The 19,659-nt window shown below is 47.4% G+C and overlaps 1 protein-coding gene and 1 long non-coding RNA gene across 3 annotated transcripts; one reads left to right on the plus strand and one right to left on the minus strand.

Moving 5' to 3' along the window:
* Nucleotides 1-1,043: 1,043 nt before the first annotated feature.
* LOC132350155 (uncharacterized) lies at nucleotides 1,044-3,408 on the minus strand. Of its 2 annotated transcripts, none has more exons than XR_009497861.1 (3): nucleotides 3,291-3,408; nucleotides 2,305-2,424; nucleotides 1,044-1,654 (listed from the first exon to the last, which is right to left on the minus strand). It is a non-coding gene; the product is annotated as an uncharacterized LOC132350155 (long non-coding RNA). The 2 variants fall into 2 exon arrangements; XR_009497860.1 differs by lacking the exon at nucleotides 3,291-3,408 and adding an exon at nucleotides 2,629-2,921.
* Nucleotides 3,409-3,598: 190 nt separating this feature from the next.
* Nucleotides 3,599-5,829, plus strand: FOXD3 (forkhead box D3). The gene has a single exon (XM_059899074.1). The coding sequence runs from the start codon at nucleotides 4,029-4,031 to the stop codon at nucleotides 5,472-5,474; it is 1,446 nt and encodes a 481-aa protein (XP_059755057.1). The 5' UTR covers nucleotides 3,599-4,028; the 3' UTR covers nucleotides 5,475-5,829.
* Nucleotides 5,830-19,659: the final 13,830 nt, after the last annotated feature.

Here is a 19,659-nt window from a genome sequence, read left to right on the forward strand (position 1 = left end):
TCCGAACTCCACTTTTCCTGTTTCCTGTTGCTAGAACCTCGGTCCGCTCCACCACCACTACCAACCACCGCCCCCAACGGCCCCGGTCCCGGCGGCTTCCGCAGCTGGGTACCACGGACTCTGCCCGCCCCAGGAGAAACGGAGGGAGCCTCATTACATTCTCTTTGGCTGAAACGTTTCAAACATTTGAACAGGTGAGACAGCTGGCTGCCATCTTCTTTAAATCCCTCCGGGGAAGTTTGCTTGTTGTGACCCAAGTAGTCACTCTCACTCATAGTAATTGTTTGTGCGTGTGTGTGTTTTCATTCTCCCTCTTTCTACCTCCCCAGTAACCCTCTGAGACTCAGAAAATGTTTATCCACATTTCTCTTTCCTTCCCCCCCCCACTAATATTTCCGTTCCCTCTATCACATCTTTCTTCCCCCCACAAATGTGTCCCTGTCTTTCTGTATCCGTCTCACATCTCCCATCTCTGTCTGTTCTAAAGTTTGGCGGTAACTGACAACCTGTGGGCTTTTAGCTGCAAGCTGAGATTACGCGGCAAACAGGATTTACTTAGCCCGGAATCTAGTCGGCCTAGGACAGGACCCTGCACCTCGTCGGGCTCGGGCCCTTCCGCCCTGGCGGCGTCCCGCGGCGATGGCAGCGGGAACCTTCCTGCCTCCCACCTGGGCTGCCGCTTAGCCTCCTTCCAACCTCGGGAGGTTGCGCGGCGCTGCTGTCCGCCCGGAAGGAGGAAAGGGCGGCCGGCTTCCTAGCCTAGAGAGGTCGCGGGAAAATCCGCCGCCTCCGCTGGAAATCGATATTCAGCCGTTGGGCCCGCACGGGTGCAGGACGTCGGGGCCACAGCCAGTAGGTCCCGCACGTCTCATCATTTAGCTAATCGAGTCGAAAAGTTTCTGTAAGGGCCAGACCCGGCATCAGATGGTAACACTGATTGAACAAGAGATTAGCACAATAGATCGCTAACCGAGGGGAAGCGTTGCTTTTCACGCTACGCCCCGTAATTAATGGTATGAATCAATTAATTTGACTTTTATTGTGTCGAAGGATAAAAGCGCAACAAATGGAACTGGCGGCTGGGAGTTGTTCACCTCCCACCCCTTCCCCCAGGGAGGTTCCAGAGACACCGGGGAATGGACGGATTGAGCCAGGTCTTGGCCGAGGGAGGCTGAGAGGCAGAGACAGCGGCGCCGAGGGAGTCCTGAGAGCCAGCCCTGGCGGGCAGAGAAATCGAAATTAGGCTCATTTGGAGGATACTTCAAGAACACTGCGGAGGGCAGCCCACGGAGCCGCCACCCTCCCGCACGCACACACACACACACACGCGCGCGCGCGCACGCGTCCACGCGGGCCCAGCCTCGTAGGCTGCGGTAGGGCTCCTGCTGCGGCCCGCGCCTGCCTCTGGGGCTGTACAACCGAAGCTGAGCAAAAGGGATTTGTGAATTTGCGAATTTCGGTTTCTTTTTCGTGTCCTTCCGACCTTCCTTTTGTAATTATTGGTTTACTGGGACAGTTGCAGCCGGGACCTCCGCTGCCGGGGGCGGGGGGGTGGTCGGTGGGCGGCCAGCTCGCCGCTCCGGTCGGTTTCGCTGGAAGCTGTCTAGGTGGTATTGTAAACGGTTCGGAGTCTGCGGGCCACAAAGCGGTGCAGCTGCGGAAATGAACCCAGATGCATTTTAGGGTCAGGTGCAATCGGGGTTTCATTTAGATACAGAAAAACCTTGGAGTTTCGTGGGCGTCTCAAGTTGGAGTAACTGCCCCAGCTTCAACCAGGAACATCCTGCGAAGTGAGGATCCAACGTGCTAGTGTTTTAACCGGGAAATTATCTAATGAAAATTAAAGTCAATCTGTGTGTCGCACTGCCTATAATGAAGCGAGTTTACGTGTGTGTCTAGTCTAAGGAAAGAGGGGGATCGTAGGTGAGAGACACAGGGAATCAGAAGTACTACTGTCCGCCAGGAAATGTATCCATTTCTTAGTGTCTTCTGTAAATATTTCACTATTTTCTCTCGGACCATCCGCCCTTGTGCTCCTTCTTCTGGTGAGGCCCGCACTCCCCTCGCAGGCCTCAGCGGCCAGACTGGGCTTGGGTTCCAAGAGCCCGCCACACCCGGTAGGCACTCGCGGCTCGCAAGGAGGCTGCCTTAAAATGAGGGAGGGGGAGAGGCGGCGCATCGCGCATTCACCCGGTCAGAAGCACTATTCTGAAGTGCGAGGTCCACGCGCCCCAGCAATGCAACGCACCCGGGTAGGTTTGCGCCCCCGCCACATCCCAGTTAAATGCCCACAGTCTTTCCTACCATCACTGACTTTCCTTGCCAAAGAAACTCGGTGCTCACTGGCCGCATCCTCGCCTCCTCCTCCACCTCCTCTGTTGCTGGTTTCTGAGGAAGTTAAATCTTGGAGGGTTTGTCTATGCCCTAAGAGGAAAAAGAATCCACGTTAGTTAGCAGCAGTGAGAGCCTAGCCCGCTGGCAAGCTCGGGGCCGGTCCCGCTCCCAGGAGGCTGGGCCTGGGCGCCTGCGAAGTCACACCGCCCGCTCCCCGCGTTGTCTGCCATCGCAGCCTGGGCGCGGCGTCTAACCTAGAGGCCCGAAGCCTCTTCCCGGCCCCACTCGACTTACCCAGGCCGCTGACAATCCCGGCTCCTTCCCCAGCGCCTCATTTCCGACTTTTTCACATGCTAAGTCGTTTAACAACTCCGAGCAGCTAGTTAGGCTTCTTTATTTATAGGTTCCCTGTTATTTTACGTCTTTTTTATTTCTCTCGGCAATTATTCTAATAGATTAATCAATAGCCATTTTCTGACCTTCGGGAACCCCAACTGATGCTGCTGTGGCCGAGCGGGAAAAAAATATGTATATACATATAAACACGCCCACATCGAGCCAGGAAAGCGAAGGCAGGACCGGGTGGTTTGACTTTAGGGGGAGGAGGAGCGCCTCCCCTCAGTAGGTGTCTCCGCCGTCTAAGCACTGAGGCAGGAGGGGCTCTTAAGTCTAATTAGCAAGACAGAGCCGGGGCGCAGCCCTTACTCTTTAGAGCTAAAAAGAATCAAACAAAAAACAAAACAGAGACTACTAAGTTTTTCTTTAAAAAAAAATAAAAATAACAACGGGATGGGAATCTTGTCCTACGTTCTACGCCCAGTCCTTGCCTAGGGAGCGTTGGCAAAGGGGGGAGAAGGGAGAGGGGGCGGGGAGGGCAGGGCAGCGGAGCCTCGGGGTTCGGCGGACGCTCACAGGCCCACACCCTCACTCGTTCACACGCACCCATCCGCACTCACACCCACAGGCTCCCTCAACCCCCCGCGCCGGGCTCCAGCCCAAGGTGGGGTCTCGGGGCGGACCGGTGCGCCCTCGGGACCCGCGGGATGCTGGCGCACGGTGCGGCGCAGAGTTGCGCGTCCCTCGTCCCTTTGTTGACAATTCTCTCAACCAACTTGAGTTTGGCCGGCTCAGCGGCGGCCCTGACGTCACGCACGGTCACGTGGCCCCGCCTCCCGCTGGATCTTTAAGTAGAAAGTAATCTATCAGGCCAGTCCTTAAAACGCGACTTTCGACTACGGGGGCTTCAGCGTCCCTGACACCCCCTCCCCCCGTTGCCCCTGCCCGCGCCCTCCCGAGCTGCTCGGCGCCCGGCGTCCCGCGCCCGCCAGCACTGCTCCTGCTCCCCACGCCCGGGCCAGAGGCCGAGGAAGGCGGGCGAAGTGAGGGGGCGCGGCGTGGAGAAGCCGCCGGGGCCGGCAGCGGCAGCGAGCGCCTAGTACCGAGCGCCAGGGACAGCCGGAGTTTGCGGAGCGCTGCCACTGGGGGCGGACGGCAGAGCCCTCTCCGCGCGATGCCGGGCCGCCGAGTGTGAGCCAAGCCCGGAGGGCCCCGAACCACCTACGCCCCCCTCCCCTCTCCCAATCCCCCATCTTTCGGGGGCGCCCAAAACCCCTTTCCTGAGGTTGGCGGCAGCCCCTGAAGACGCCCATCGCGCACCGCTCCTTCCCCGCCGCCGCCACCAACCCCGAGGAGGGATGACCCTCTCCGGCGGCGGCAGCGCCAGCGACATGTCCGGCCAGACGGTGCTGACGGCCGAGGACGTGGACATCGATGTGGTGGGCGAGGGCGATGACGGGCTGGAGGAGAAGGACAGCGACGCGGGCTGCGATAGCCCCGCGGGGCCGCCCGAGCTGCGCCTGGACGAGGCGGACGAGGTGACGCTGGCGGCCCCCCACCATGGGCAGCCTCAGCCGCCGCACCAGCAGCCCCTGGCACTGCCCAAGGAGGCCGCTGGAGCCGGGGCCGGGCCAGGGGGCGAGGCGGGCGCGTCCGAGGCCGACGGCTGCAAGGGCGGCGTTGGCGGCGAGGAGAGTGGCGGGAGCGGTGGCGGGCCTGGCTCGGGCAGCGGTGCGGCGGGAGGCCTGGCTCCGAACAAGCCCAAGAACAGCCTGGTGAAGCCGCCCTACTCGTACATCGCGCTCATCACTATGGCTATCCTGCAGAGCCCGCAGAAGAAGCTGACCCTGAGTGGCATCTGCGAGTTCATCAGCAACCGCTTCCCCTACTACCGGGAGAAGTTCCCCGCCTGGCAGAACAGCATCCGCCACAATCTCTCGCTCAACGACTGCTTCGTCAAGATCCCCCGTGAACCGGGCAACCCGGGCAAGGGCAACTACTGGACCCTGGACCCGCAGTCCGAGGACATGTTCGACAACGGCAGCTTCCTGCGGCGCCGGAAACGCTTCAAGCGCCACCAGCAGGAGCACCTGCGTGAGCAGACGGCGCTCATGATGCAGAGCTTCGGCGCCTACAGCCTGGCGGCGGCGGCCGGCGCCGCGGGGCCCTACGGCCGCCCCTACGGTCTGCACCCTGCGGCCGCGGCCGGCGCGTACTCGCACCCTGCTGCCGCGGCAGCCGCGGCGGCGGCCGCGGCGCTCCAGTACCCGTACGCTCTGCCGCCGGTGGCACCCGTGCTGCCGCCCGCCGTGCCGCTGCTGCCCTCGGGCGAGTTGGGCCGCAAAGCGGCCGCCTTCGGCTCGCAGCTCGGCCCGGGCCTGCAGCTGCAGCTCAACAGCTTGGGCGCCGCCGCGGCCGCCGCGGGCACGGCGGGCGCCGCGGGCACCACGGCGTCGCTCATTAAGTCCGAGCCGAGTGCGCGACCGTCGTTCAGCATCGAGAACATCATCGGTGGGGGCCCCGCGGCGCCCGGGGGCTCGGCGGCGGGCGCTGGGGGCGCCGGGGTAACTGGGGGCACCGGGGGTAGCGGGGGCGGCGGGGCGGCGCAGTCCTTCCTGCGGCCGCCCGGGACCGTGCAGTCGGCAGCGCTCATGGCCACGCACCAGCCTCTCTCGCTGAGTCGGACGACGGCGACCATCGCGCCCATCCTGAGCGTGCCGCTCTCTGGACAGTTTCTGCAGCCTGCAGCCTCGGCCGCCGCCGCTGCCGCCGCCGCAGCGCAGGCCAAGTGGCCCGCTCAATAGGGACGTGCCGGTGGCCGGGATGCAGGGTCCGGCGGCGGCCTCGAGCGTCGGCTGCATTTGCAAGCTGCGCGCCCCGCCCCGCTCCTGGCCCCCCTGCCCAATCCTGGACTTTGCCTCTCTTCCATTTCCTCCCTCCAACCCGTCGACACCGACCTTCGGCGGCCTCCACCCGGTCCTGCACACCTAGGCTGGCGGAGCAAACTCTCACCGCGCACCCGCGGGGAATAGCTTTCCGTACAGGTAAAACCGAAAACCGAATTTCCGAAAATGTACCCCGACGGCGCCTGCTCTCAGTACCTTGGGGATGGGAGGGAAATTCTTTGTATATATTTGTATAAAAATTATTGACTTTCCTTTTGGGGTTTTTATTTTTTTAAGAAAAAAACAAATTCAGTAGATTTAGAGCTCTGAACTTTCATTTTTTCTGAAGGTTCACTCTCCGCAGTTTTATGTGAGAAAAAAATGTATAGAGATGTTGGGAGATTTTAAATATTAAAAGATTTTCACAAGGCGAATAGTGTCATTCTATTATAAAAGTCTGTTTATATATGAATGAATATATATGGTATTCTAAATGTTATTCCATCGTGTTGTACACAACTTTGTAAATAAAATTTTTAAAGGCTCAGCCTAGTGTTTTATTTAGGTGTCTGAGATAAATGACAAGATTTTAAAATAGTATTTGCGTTTTATTTTTCCCAGATATTAGAGGAGTTTCAAGGAATGACCTTTTCAAATTTTGCTAATTCATAATTTGAGTGTAAGAAGTTTAATTAGAGAAAGAATATGCCTAATTTAAATTGTATTAATATTTTCTTTTAGTTTTCATGTAAAATCGGGATGTTGGTGGTGATCTCCTTCCTATCAATTCATTAAATCTAAATGACTAGATATTTCTGAAGATTAAGTAAGCTGCCATTAAAAAAACCAACCTAATTCTAAACATCAGCACAATTTTAATATTTTTTAAATACAAGACTTTATCTTTCACAATGAAAACTTCCCAAATGAGAGTTCTTAGTCGTTTCAATTATCCTTTCAAAAGAATGTTAATTCCAAACATCTCCCTCATTTTAGCATTTAAAGCCTTGATTTTTCAAACTGTTTATTTTCATCCCCTAAGTGGAAGTGGTAATAAACCCAGTTAACTTTTTAAATATATGTATGGCATTTTAAATTTTGCAGTGGAGTTGTATTACCTATATTAACCTGATAGGTGATACACAGTTGTTTTATTCTTTCATAATATTTTCAAATAGGATACTTCTTTTCTATGGCAGTAATCCACAACATAATTTCGATTTCTGAAGGATTCCTGTAGATGCCTCCTCCAACCCGCAGCTTTTCCGAAGGCCAAGAAATAGTGGCCTTAATATCCTTTTAAAAACAGATGCACATCACCCCGTTTTTTAACCTTTTTAAAAATACCTTAGGCTAGTTTAGTGTGAAATGCGAGATCACAGAGCAGGAATGGGGAGATGTCCTTGCGGATTATTTTTAATGTGCATTTCAGCTGTTGCAACCTTAAGTATTAAGGTAGAAATGAAACATCTAGACGCGAGAAGCCGGTTCCCATCACCAATAACATATCCTCAAATGGCATCAATTCTAATTATTTCGTAATTAATTTAGCTGTTACAATTACGTATGCGAAATCGCTTTTTAAAACTGGAGCGGGTAGCAGTACTGTCAGCTCGGCCCTATGCGCGTGCTGTTTGCAAAACACCGCCAGTCTCTGGCGCTGGCGTCCACCTCGCCTCCCTGGTCGCGGAGACGCCTCCCGGCTGCTGATCCGAGCCTTATTTCCCTGCTGTCGGCGTGGGCTAAGGGAGTCGCTTTAAAAGACCCTTCCTCGCAAAAACCGAATCGGTCTTCCTGGTAAACAGTAAACATTATTGTGTCCTGAGTAAACATTCCTTCTGGATCAGAGTCCTAAAATAAAACAAGCTGCCGGGGGTGAGATCGTTTAACTTGATAAACAAGAACTTGATAATCAACCGCCACCGAGAGGAGCAACAGTTACCTTCACGGAGAAGAGATTATGGACCACACAGTCTCCGGGCGGGTCCCTTCTAATCTCTTTTTACAAGGAAAAATAAACGGATCTAAATTTGTTTGTGTGTTGCAGCTATAAAAGTAACAAGTTGTTTCACAGTTGTGTCTGGCTAATCGGTTTTTACACAAACAGCAAATGGTACATGATTTGTGCAAACACATAGAGGTTATTTCTAAATTTAGCTGACACCCCTGGGAAAAGGGAAAGGCAGGGCTTCTTGAATTCACTTTTAGCCTCAAGAAGCTGCTGATCCAAGGCTTCTAAATGACATTGGATAACAGGGGCCTCATTCCATCCCTGATCCTTTGTTACTTATAAAATTACTCGCTCATATTTCCGCGCATAGCAGCAATACCGGCCGAGCCTGCGCCCGCAGCGTGACACTCGGCCACAAGCTGCCGCTTGAGATTCGCAGGGCTTCCCACCCCCCTCCCCCGATGCATTAGGCGTTGGAGTGTAGAGGAGAGATCCCCCGGCAACTTTCCTTCCAGACACTTATCAACCTTGAACTAGAGCCTGAAGATGGTCCCCTTTATTTCTTGGAGGGTAGGAGACTCTTAGACGCAGACCCCAAACCGACCAGCGGCTGTTTAAAGTCCCGGCAGATGTCAAGGAGATAGGCCTGGCCATACCTCAGCTGAAAAGCTCTTTTTGGTTTAAGCTTGCTAAACCATGAAGGCTTAGACCAGAAGGGAAAAATGCAAATATCGTATATAATGAACGCAAGCACTTGGGGAAGGGAGGGCTGGAAACCCACATTTGATATGAGCGGACGCGAGCAGCAGCGAGGAAAGGCACTAGAATCTCCTTTTACACTGAGATTTAAAGGCAACACGACTGATATCGGCTTTTTATTTCACTTAGGCAGAGTTATTTGTAATAAAAAGAAGAAGCGGGTTTTTTTTTATGGGGAGGATTTTAGCTTTCGGCTACACACGAATTTAAACTGGTTTCCACTTCTTCCGGCACTCATTTCTAGAAAGTCTATCCAGTTCCAAGGCCTGTGGCTCTTAGAGTATCCCCTGGACAAAGTCCCTGAGTGGGGTCCCGGTTCTCAGTCCCTCCGGGAATGGAGGGTGGATTCGGAGGTCCAGGGAAATGCGAACGAAGGCTAGAATACATGCCCGGGCTCTGCAGGGCTCTTGCTGCGATGGCGGACGTGGCCTGTAGGGGGCGACGAGCAGATGGAAAAGTTCCGCGTTTTGTCTCCGAGGGTCCACTCTCAACCCTGAGAGACCTCTGCTTCCCTCCCAAGCTCTGAGCACACTGACACCCTTCCCGTGCTCATCCTCCCGGCCTGGGACACCCAGGTCGAATCTCTGAAAAACTATTTTTCTCGGCCTCTCTCCTGGAAGGGACAAAGTCCCGAGGGAAGTTTGCCCTAAAGATTGGGAAGTAATAAAGTTTAGTGATGAGGAAACATGGACTTGGAAGCAATTAAGAGTTATATTTGAGGTTATTTATTTTATATGGTTTATAGGAAGAGTCTTGGCAGTGAGGGGACTATGAAAGGCTGGTGTGTGTGTGTGTGTGTGTGTGTGCACGTTTTAACGTGGGTTCCTTGAAGAACTGTACTGAAGAGACTATAATCTGAAGGAAAGCCAGTTCCAGAGCCATGTGTCTATTAGACACATGCTGCAAACTGCAGCATAATTAGTAAATGAACGCCTCTCTGGGAGGTGGATGGAGAGGTTGGAAGGTGTTCTCAGAATGCCCAGGTCGCGTGGTGGTGGGGGCGGTTGTGTGTGTGTGTCTATTTCATGGGAGGGAATGACAGGAAGCAGTGGAATGAGACATGCCTTCCAGAGGGGGAGGGCGTCCCAATCAGGGAATAGGTACTTCCTGACTGTGACCTTGGACAAACTGCTTGGTTTCTTTCTCTCCATTCCCTTGCCTCTACAATGAGAATGAGGAGTCTATTTGTCGCTTGGGCTTGCAGGATTAGGTGAGTTGGTGTCAGTGAAAAATGTTTTATAAACTGTAAAGACCTAAGGGGATGTAAGGAGTTTATCTGTTTGTTAATGGCCTCTAGAAAGACAAACAACTCCATTACAAACACTTGCAGTGTTTGGCTTGTTTTTGAACAACTAGATTTTAGGTGTAAAAAAATGGGTTTTTCTATGAGGGGTTGCATAACCTATTCCAGTCCCTTGCTATCTGAAAGGATGAAGCAAAAGAGAGGCAAGTCAGAAGGGGCTTTTCAAAGGTGGGGTCTCCCCCTGGTCTTGAGTCCTTCGGCCCCGCCCTGGGCCTGAGGAGAAGCCCGCGGTGCCCACTCACTCTCAGTCTGCACCCCCTGCTCCAGAGGCCTGGCATATTTCTTTCTGGTTGAGCGGTCTCCTTTGCTTTTTGCCCCTTTGCTTCCACTGTCCGAGGCAAGTGGGGAAACCTGAGCCCTCCGCTGACAGACGCCCATTAACGCAACACGCAGTCTCGGGGCGAATTAAAGGCAACCAGATCTCAGACCCGCGTAAAAGACCACCCTCCCTTTGCCTCCCTCACAGTTGGCATAGTTACACCCAGAGCCAACTTCTCTGTTAACCATCGCTACACCCTCCCCTTGCCCTCTCAGGAATGTACCAGCCATTCTTTGCTCCCCGAGGGCAGCACCAGCCAAGGGGGGCGAGTACGCAGAACAAAATTTGAAAAGAAATGTTGCAAAATCAGCGAAGGAGTCGTAGAAAGCATCATCTTATTTTTATTTCCCGATGGGGTGTCTTACATCCGAATTTTTCAAAATAAGAATTTAGTTACCTCCCTTATTTTAATATAAACACTCGTACCAAAAGCCCTCCTTTTTCAGATGATTTTGTGCTTATGCACACAGCTCCGTCCTATCAGTGGTGAGATGGGGAGGGAGAGGGAAGACCTTCATTCCCTTGAGTCCTCTGGGGCTAAATTTCGGAAGCATCTTCAGAAAAACAGCCCTAGAGAGCACCCTTCCCTCTTTTCACACAGTTCCTGAAAGTTCAGTGACTTCCCCAAGGTCACTCAGCGGCCCAAGGGTAAGCCATGGAAATACTCAGCGGAGGAGAAATTGTTCTCTACCCAGGAAGGATGCCCCCCTTGAGGAAAGGAAAAAAGCGAACAGTGAGGCAAAGAAGGTTGGGAAGAGTGGAGAGGAAAAAAAAAAGACAAACGCAGAGAATCACTGGGCCGAGCGGGACTCAGCTCGCGGAAGACCAAGACCTAGACCCTGGGTGGCCCCGCGGCCCTGGGCGCCCGATCCGACCCAACCCGCTCGGGCCTCGCCGCTCTGCTCGCCCAGGGCTGAGCGGTTCTCCGGGGACCGACGGATAGATCTCCTTCTTGCCTCGGGATTTGGGAGGGGAAGAACGAAGGCGGGAACTCCAGGCCCGAAACTCCGCTCACCCCGAGGGTCAGAGGTCCAGCCTCATCGCCCGAGTGTCGGGAGTCGGCCTCCATGGGCGTCCCCACCCCCTCCCATGCCAGGTCCACCTTTGCGCCAGCCACTAGGGCTCGGCCTGCGGGACTCCAGCTCCCTCTGCCTGGGGGTGAGGGAGGGGGCCAGGGTGGGGGGAGAGAGAATTTGAATTGATTAGGGAGGAAACCCATCCGTAAAACGACACCCGCCCCCGCGGCGCCCTGCTGGCCCGCGCTGGGTAAGCCCGCGACTGGAACAAATCTCCGCTGTATGAACCAGGGCGGCCGAGACGCCCCAACCCAGGATCTCTGGGGAACCAGGGACAGCGCTACTAGGTTCTAGTTAAGCCACAGCCTTAAGGAGGGTCGTGAGAACTCGGGCGACTAGGCCAGGGTCTTGGGACGGGAGTGCCCCTCGACTTGGGCCTGTTCGCCCGGCCGCCAGCGCGTGGCAAGAAGTCTCCTCTCCGCCATCACCGCCCAGCTGCTCCTGCTTCAGCGGAGTGGGCATTTGGATCCGGCAATAGGAGCTGCAGTGCACGTCTTATCGAAGAGGGGAGCTTTGGTTCTTTTCCTCCCTCCATTCCTTCCACTCTCTCCTCTCGACAGATGGTAAGCGAGACAGTTTTCTCCAAAAGACCAACAACACATTTTCGCCGTTACCCTTGCAAGAGGCGCATGCCGGGGATCGCAGCGACCTAGCAACCCCAAACCTTAAATTTTCTCTTTGCTTTCAAGCTCCACCTGGGAGGCACCGCCTTCTCCGGGAAGCCTTCCTGAGCCTCCCAGCTCAGGTCGCTTGCGCCTTCTTGGAGCCCACGGTGCCAACTAGTGAACGGTTGTCTACGATGCCCTGTAAGCTCCTTACCGTCTAACATTGCTGAGCACAAAGGGGACGATCAAAAGTATTTGTCTAATAAAAGACAGACTAGGACCATGGGAGTGGGGATGAGGAATCTTGAAGGGTGCTTATTGATCGAATGAGGTTTTTCTCGAGTTTGGGGGACTGTTTCCTTCCCATTCCTTTCCTTCAGTCCCCCCTTTTTATAATAAATGCTTTTATAAACACCATGTTAATTTTTTTAATGAAGGAATTTAAAAAGCATTTATTAGAGATTTTAAAAGTATAACACATTTCAACGTTCATAATATAATTGGATTTTCTGCGATATTTTTTCTGCCACTGTGAAATTAGTTGAAAACTCCTTGGCCTAGCCAAAAGTACCAGCAGACAGTTCCACCTCCAGCCTAATGAGGAAAACTCCTCTAGAGTACCTCGGGGTTTTCAGCCAGCCTCTGCTTCAGTTCTCCCAGTAGAAAAGGAATCGCTACCTCACAAAACATCCATTGCACACAGGGGCAGCTTTATTTGTTAGAGTGTCTTTCTTTTATAGAACTTTTATTTCCTTAGTAAAATATAGAGAATTTGAGAGTCATTTGCTTAGATTTCAATACTAAAGATGTTATATTGTCGTGTGTTGGGTTTCTTTATCTTGACACACAAGGAATTCAACGTGGTTTGGCCTCTATGTTAAGACTACTGTTTGTGGAGAAAACTGAGCAAAAGTTATAGCTTTGAGAAAGTATCAGGATTCTGTATTCAGTATACATGTTCCAGGGCTGTCTACGGGGCCTGCTCTGAGATCTATTTGGAGACCCCTAGTTATTTACCACCTCTCCCAGGGTTGGGTTCAGACTATACTGGTGGTAAAAATTTTTGTGGGATAGTTGTCAGAATCTCATTCTTTTTTTTAACCAGAAAAAAAAAAGCATTTTTAAAAGCTTAAACAGTTATATAATTTATCCTTCATTGCTGTGAACATTGGCATAAACGTTAATCTCTCACCTGTCAGTTATCCAAACCATTCACCATACAAAACTAGGACCTTAGATGGCTTCCCTGAAAGATATTCATACAGATTCTAGTATTTAATATAGAGAAGAAGAAAGAAAATCCCAGATTATTTGGTCATTGCCCTCCAATTGGGATCAAGATAATATTCTCTTTAGTGTTATACATTTAATGCATTTTTTTTTTTGCAAATTTATATCTAGTTTGTGTGGTCCCTATTGATTTAGGTGTTTTTTTTTTATTACTGAAGTATAGTTGATTTACTGATTTAGTTTTTATATAGCTCAGTTAGCTTCTTTCTTTGCCATTGTTACAGATTATATCAGTAAACCATCTCTCAAATTCTACCATTTTACAAATGTAAATGTTGGTTACAAGAGCAAGGTGGTATCAAGATCAGCACAAATTAATCACAACCACTGTGAAACATCTGCTTTATTGATGGTACTTCAACAGCATCACCTTTCCACATACATCAGGAATTATGATTTTATGATAAAAGTTGCTCTTGCTGCTGGAGGGAATCGAGTATAAGACTTAACAGATTGGATTAAAGGACAATACTAGTTCTTAGTCCTAGGCCAGACATTGAACTTGGAAGTATCTGATGGAGTCTGCCCACATAAAGACCACTATTTTTTTTTTATTATAGAATATTGGCTATATTTCCTGTGTTATACAATATATCCTTGTAGCTTTTTTTTTTCTTTTCTTTTCTTTTTTTTTAATTTGGCTGAGCTGTGTCTTTGCTGCGGCATGTGGGATCTAGTTCCCTGACCAGGGATGGAACCTGGGCCCCCTGTATTGGGAGCAAGGAGTCTTAGCCACTGGACTACCAGGGAAGTCCCCTTGGGTTTTTTTTTTAAGATTTTTTTGATGTGGACCATTTTTAAAGTCTTTATTGACTTTGTTACGATTTTGCTTCTGTTTTATGTGTTTTGGTTTTTTGGCCTCAAGACATGTGGGATCTTAGCTCCCTGACCAGGGTTCAAACCCACACCCCCTGCATTGGAAAGGGAAGTCTTAACCACTGGACCACCAGGGAAGTCCCTCCTTGTAGATTATTTTATACATAATAGTTTGTACTTAATCCTGTACTCCTGTATTTCCCCCCCTTCCCTCTCCCCACTGGTAACCACTAATTTGTTCGCTTTATCTGTGAATCTGTTTCTTTTTTGTTATATTCACTAGTTTGTTGTATTTTTTAGATTCCACATATAAATGATATAATACAGTATTTGTCTTTCTCTGTAAAGACCACTATTGAAAATTTAGCTGAGAGAAAGAAAGGAAACGGAAGAATTATACTATTATAACTATCATTTCAACATTTCTGGTAACAGATCTTTTTGAGTACCTATTTAAACATTTAGAGATTTTTTTTAAACCTTAATTTCACTTTTGTCTTGATTTAAGATAGCTGATATTCCAAGATATCTGTCGTTCAAGCCTCTGGCAGTTTGATGACTCCTTCCCTCTGATATTGATAGTGTATATTGTAGTTCAGGTGAGGAGACTGAATCACCCTCCTCTACCACCACCACCCATGGAGCCCCATGAATAAAGTGAAGAAGCCCCACAGGAGACTGAGCGAATCTGCTCTCTACTTTGGGAACCATCCTTCTAGTACAGAATATTCAATACATATACTTAATGGGCTACTTTTTTTTTTTTTTGGCCACACAGTGTGTCACTGGGATCTTATTTTCCCAACCAGGGATCGAACCCGTGCCCCCTGCAGTGGAAGTGCAGAGTCTTAAGTACTGGACCACCAGGGAAGTCTTAATGGGTTACATTTATTTATCTATTGCTTTTAAATATTCTTACATAAATGAGATGAAGTGTGAGAAAAAAATATTAAATTATAAGAGCTAAAAACTTACTGTGTAAGAGATAGCTATACTGTATTTTCAAAATTCTAGGGAGGGTTTGAGACGCAGAATGATTATCTGGAAAGAGCATGGGCTTTGGATCTGATAGTCCTACAGTCAATCAAATCCTGGCTCTGTCATTTCTGAAATGTGATTTTGATCAAAGGTATTTGGTCTCTCTGAATCTCAATTTTCTTATCTATGAAATGGGAAACATAATATGAAGATTTACTACGATAATGTATTTGGAGTGCTCAAAAATGGTGGCTATTATTACTTTACAGTTTTGCTGATTTAATAGCAGTCATATTTTCATGAGGCTAGCTTTTTTTTTCTCTGATATTATATACCCATGGTTGTCACATTTCATATTTTAAAATGACATTGCTGATACCACTGTCCCTTCCATCTGTTCGAGCTAGGTATCATTTTTGTGTTCTCACAACTTAACAAATGTGAAACAATTTACTCTGTAGTGCCACTTGGTAAATCACTTTTTCACTTTCAGGGTATTTTTCAGTCTTGTGGATGAGAGGTCTTGACAATAGTCATTAAAGATATGATAGCACTTTCACAAGAACAAGGACATGTGCCTTATGTCTTTGCTGAGCTCTGGTCTAGGTAGACTAATTTTAACATTTTTCTAGATCTACACTAAGATTATACTAAAAGAAGTTACTATCGGCCTAGATTGTATCTGATCAGGCAAATACCTAATTTTCAGCTTGTAAAGACTACCTCAGTTATACTATCTGGTTAATGGGAGGATGTGATGTTGTATAGTTAAAAGAAGATGGGGTAGAAGTCAGCCGATTGACTTTTGCTGCCTGATGATTTTGGCTAAGTTACTTGAAACTGTAAACCTCAGATTATGATAATCTAGTGGGGACATTCTATGTCTATTTAGCTTAAGTTAAACCAAACATCACTTTAAAAGTATGAGAAAGAAACAGACAGAGAGAAAAAAGACAAAAGAGAGAATGAAAAATCATTTAAATGTGAAGTTGCCATGAATTCCATTCAATGGGCATGGACAGAGGGAAATGAAGAAAGAGTGGCCTGAAGTTGCTAGATGCAGTTAGTCTCCATTCCCTTATGCATTTTACAATGTAAGCATCTTGCTACAGAAAATGGGATGACATCTCGATGGTTAAATATACTGCCCTTATATTTTTCTACAATATGGACTCTAAACGCAAGCCAGCTCTTACATCTAGAGTTCAACCAAAGAGGTATCAACCTGTTCCAACAGTGGAAAAGCTGGCAATTAGATTAAGAGAGCGATGGTATGCTTCTATACTGTAAGGGCAAATTTAAGGGAGTTTGTGACTAATTTTTATTATATTTGATTTTTTTTTTTACCTTACATGTTACTTTAGTTCCTGGACAAAATGCAATTTCCATTGTAATACCTGCCTTACCAGGGTTGTTCTGGGAATCAAATGAGATAATATATGTTAAAGTGCTTTGCAAAATTCACAGTGCTATAAAATGTAAAATATTTCTGTCCTCTGGACAAGACTTGGCCTGGAATCCACTTAAATGGTTTTATTCTGTGTTGCATACAGGAAGTGAATTGTGGTTGAGTACAGAACAATAAGCACAATAATAATAATAATAAGGATAGGAGCTAAGAAGATGAGTTGACCACTTACCACCTGCCAGGAAATGTGTTTCCTTCTTCAAGAAGATTATCTCAATTAGCTACTGCTTTGGGAGGAGTTTTTCCTCTTAGATTTCTATCCTTCTAGGCTCTCCTAAGACTCTGCAATTTCAAATATTTTGTACACTTTCTGGGACGCCTCCACATTACTTGTGTGTGTGTGTGTATGTGTGTGTATAACCAGTTTTTTTTCCTTCTTATATTGCTGAATTTAATAACTAAGAAGTGCTAGGTGAGAAAATACTTATTTCCTATTCAATATGTTTCCATGGGAAGGACTTTTTACTAGAGGACATGTGTGCCTCTTACTCCCTCCTCTCCTGAGGGAGGGAGGATGACTTATCTCTTTGGCGAGTTTAGAAGAATGAGCCAGGCATTTGTGGATCAGCCACTCCTGCACATTTTGGACTTGCCTGCTTACAGAGAGGATGCCTTCTGGCTTTCAGCGTCTGCCATGCCATGACCTTAGCAGAACATGGAACATGCTCTGTACTTGTGATTGAGGTCTGCAACTGTTTAGCACTTCCTATGACTGGGTAGGAAAGTCTGACTAGTTCAGCAACTATAAGCAAGTCCATTTGGTTGCACATCATTTAATTTAGATTTCATTAGAAATAAAGCTAATACTTCTTATCTCTGATTCCTGTGTCTGCTTCTCAGTTGGTTTTAAATTTAGGTAGGAAAGAGAAGGGTTATGAATTAACTGCTTAAAACCCTAACAAGAGAGCGTATAAGGGAGTGAGTGGTTAAGGCCACAAGTGTGGAAATGAGATTGCCTAATTTCAAATTCTGGCTGCATTACTTTTCAGCTGTGTTACCTTGTGCAGGTTACTTAAACTCTCTGTGCCTTAGTTATCTTATCTGTAAATCGAAGACAATAATAGTACCTACCTTCATAGAGTTGGTGAGAGGATTAAATAAGTTAATACATGTAAAATGTTTAGAATAGTCCTTGGTATACAATAAGCATTCAACAAATGTTAGCTTTTCTTCTTATTATATTAATACTAGTAACCCAAAGATACAATCTAAAATTTGCAAATAATTTGCATTCAGCTTCTAACTTCCCTCCCTAAAGATGTTGATTTACTGATGGTCTTCACAGGGGCTTTCTACTGCTTAATTCTCTATGCTAAACATAATAATTTAGTCTTTTATCTCTACTTGTCACAATCTGTAGCAATGTGACTCACAGCGACATTCCTTAGGGACACTTTTAGACTTCTTCCTTGAGGTCTTCAGGCTAGCCTGCTGTGCTTGCTCTTATTTCAGAGTCACTTTGCCTATCCTATACAATTTAGCAATAAAATATGTGCTGTCATATGTAATGGGGTGCTGGATAGAGTAGAATTTTTAAAAAAGACAGAAGCACCTGAGTTGCCCTTCTTAGAGTACAAATGTGCTGCAGTTATTTGGGGGAGATGTTCAACATTTTGTCATGGAAAATTTCAAACATACAGAAAAGTTGAAAGACTTTTGCAATAAACACCTGTGTACTCATCATTTTACCATTAACATTTTAATACACTTGCTCTATCATGTAGTTGATCGAGCCATTCATTCTTGATCCATCCATCATTCCATTTTACTTTTCTGATGCATTTCAAGGAGAGTGTTGCAGCAATATTCTGAAATGCTAACCATTGATTCTTTCCTTGAAATTTCCTGCAACTCCTCTATTTCCTCTCAGAGGCAGAAGCAGTGTGGCATAGAGAATGGATCTGAAGCCTGACTGCTTGAAATACATCCCTGCCACTTACTAGTCATGTGACTGTGTGACCTTACTGTTACTTAGTGTCTTCATCTGGAGTAAGAGGATAATAATAGTACCTACCCCATGAAGTTGTTGTGAGAATACATGTCAAGTGCTTACAACAGTGCTTGGCCAGCAAACACTTGTAGAGCACTAACTCCTGTTAGGCAATGTCTGCATTTAATTCTCTTCCATTTTGGTACCACCTGAAGTCCATGGGGTAGTACCATTATTATTAAATATATGGTATATTAGCTGTTATTATTTGTTATAGCAGAAAAAAATTCAGAGGGAAAAAGTGTCTGCTTAGTTTTGAGTTTTAAAACAGACATTTTGAAGTTGATGGCAGAAAGGAAGGAAGGCTTTTGGAAAGAAACTGGGCTCCTTGCCTGTCAAAAACCAAAGTACTGGGGGGTGGGGGAAGTTTACATCATTAACAGTTGATTTTGGAACAATAGGTAAAGACTCACAGCTGGCCAAATTGTATAAACTTTCTTAGCCTTGGAGAGGAGAGAGGAGAAGCAACCAGGGAGAAGCTGATGGGGGTAAATGGGACCTTCCCCAAGCCAGGCTGATTCCAGAGTTGGGATAAATGTCCCTGTGGATGAATTTGGGGATTTGATAGCAGAGAATTTTGCTTCCTGTTAATATTTTTTGGACTCCTGAGTTGTAATCTTTTATTTTTAAATCCCATCCCTCTCTCCAGTTCAAACTAGGATATCATCCACTGCCACAGGAAAAGGAAACCATAAGAAACAAAATGTTAAATATTTAGCTTTCGAGCACCAAAACCCAAAGACGTGGCAAAACGAAAAAAACGAAAAACATGTTTGGATGAGTACAGTTGTTTCTGGTTCCAGAGGAGATGCAAATTTTCTGGACTAGAAGAGAACTCAAGGACAGCCCCAGGCAAACTTCTATTTTCAATTATACTTGATATTTAAATAATGAATTACAAATTTCCTGGACTAGAAGAGAGGAACAGTCCTAGGCAAACTGGGACAGTTAGTCATCCTAGTTGGGGGTGGTCTTCTGTTTCCAATTATGCTTGATATTTACAAAAAAAATTAGGTGTTGTTAGGGTACATTGAGGACTCTAATTTAGTATTCTACTAATAAAGGCAAGACTTGGCAATATTTCAGTGTTTCCATATATATGACATAAATAGATAGCTGGAACTCCCCAAATTTTTAGGAGGGATGCTTTATTCGTGCATTACTGACTTGAGTTGGCTATAATTTTCAATTACTCCTATTTTTCCTTTTTAATTGAGAATTAGTTCTAAGCACTTTACGTGAATAAGGTATACAAATATAATTCATACATATTATTTTCCATTTGTTTTTGTATAACCATGTTTATTTACAACATAAATAAATTGGAAATGACTATAATAAGTAATAAGCTATGTTGAGTTAGAATTAAGAGCACAGGCTTAGAGCCAGACTATTTGAGTTTGAATCGTAGCCTTGCCTCTTACTAGCTGTGTGATATTGGGCAGGTTCCATTTCTTCATCTGCAAAACGGGAATTGAAATAGTATCTACCTAATAAGGTGGTGTGAGGATGAATTTAGTTAATACATGTAAGGTGTATGTAACAGTGC

The sequence above is a fragment of the Balaenoptera ricei genome, chromosome 1, assembly GCF_028023285.1.
Source record: "Balaenoptera ricei isolate mBalRic1 chromosome 1, mBalRic1.hap2, whole genome shotgun sequence".
NCBI lineage: Eukaryota > Metazoa > Chordata > Mammalia > Artiodactyla > Balaenopteridae > Balaenoptera > Balaenoptera ricei.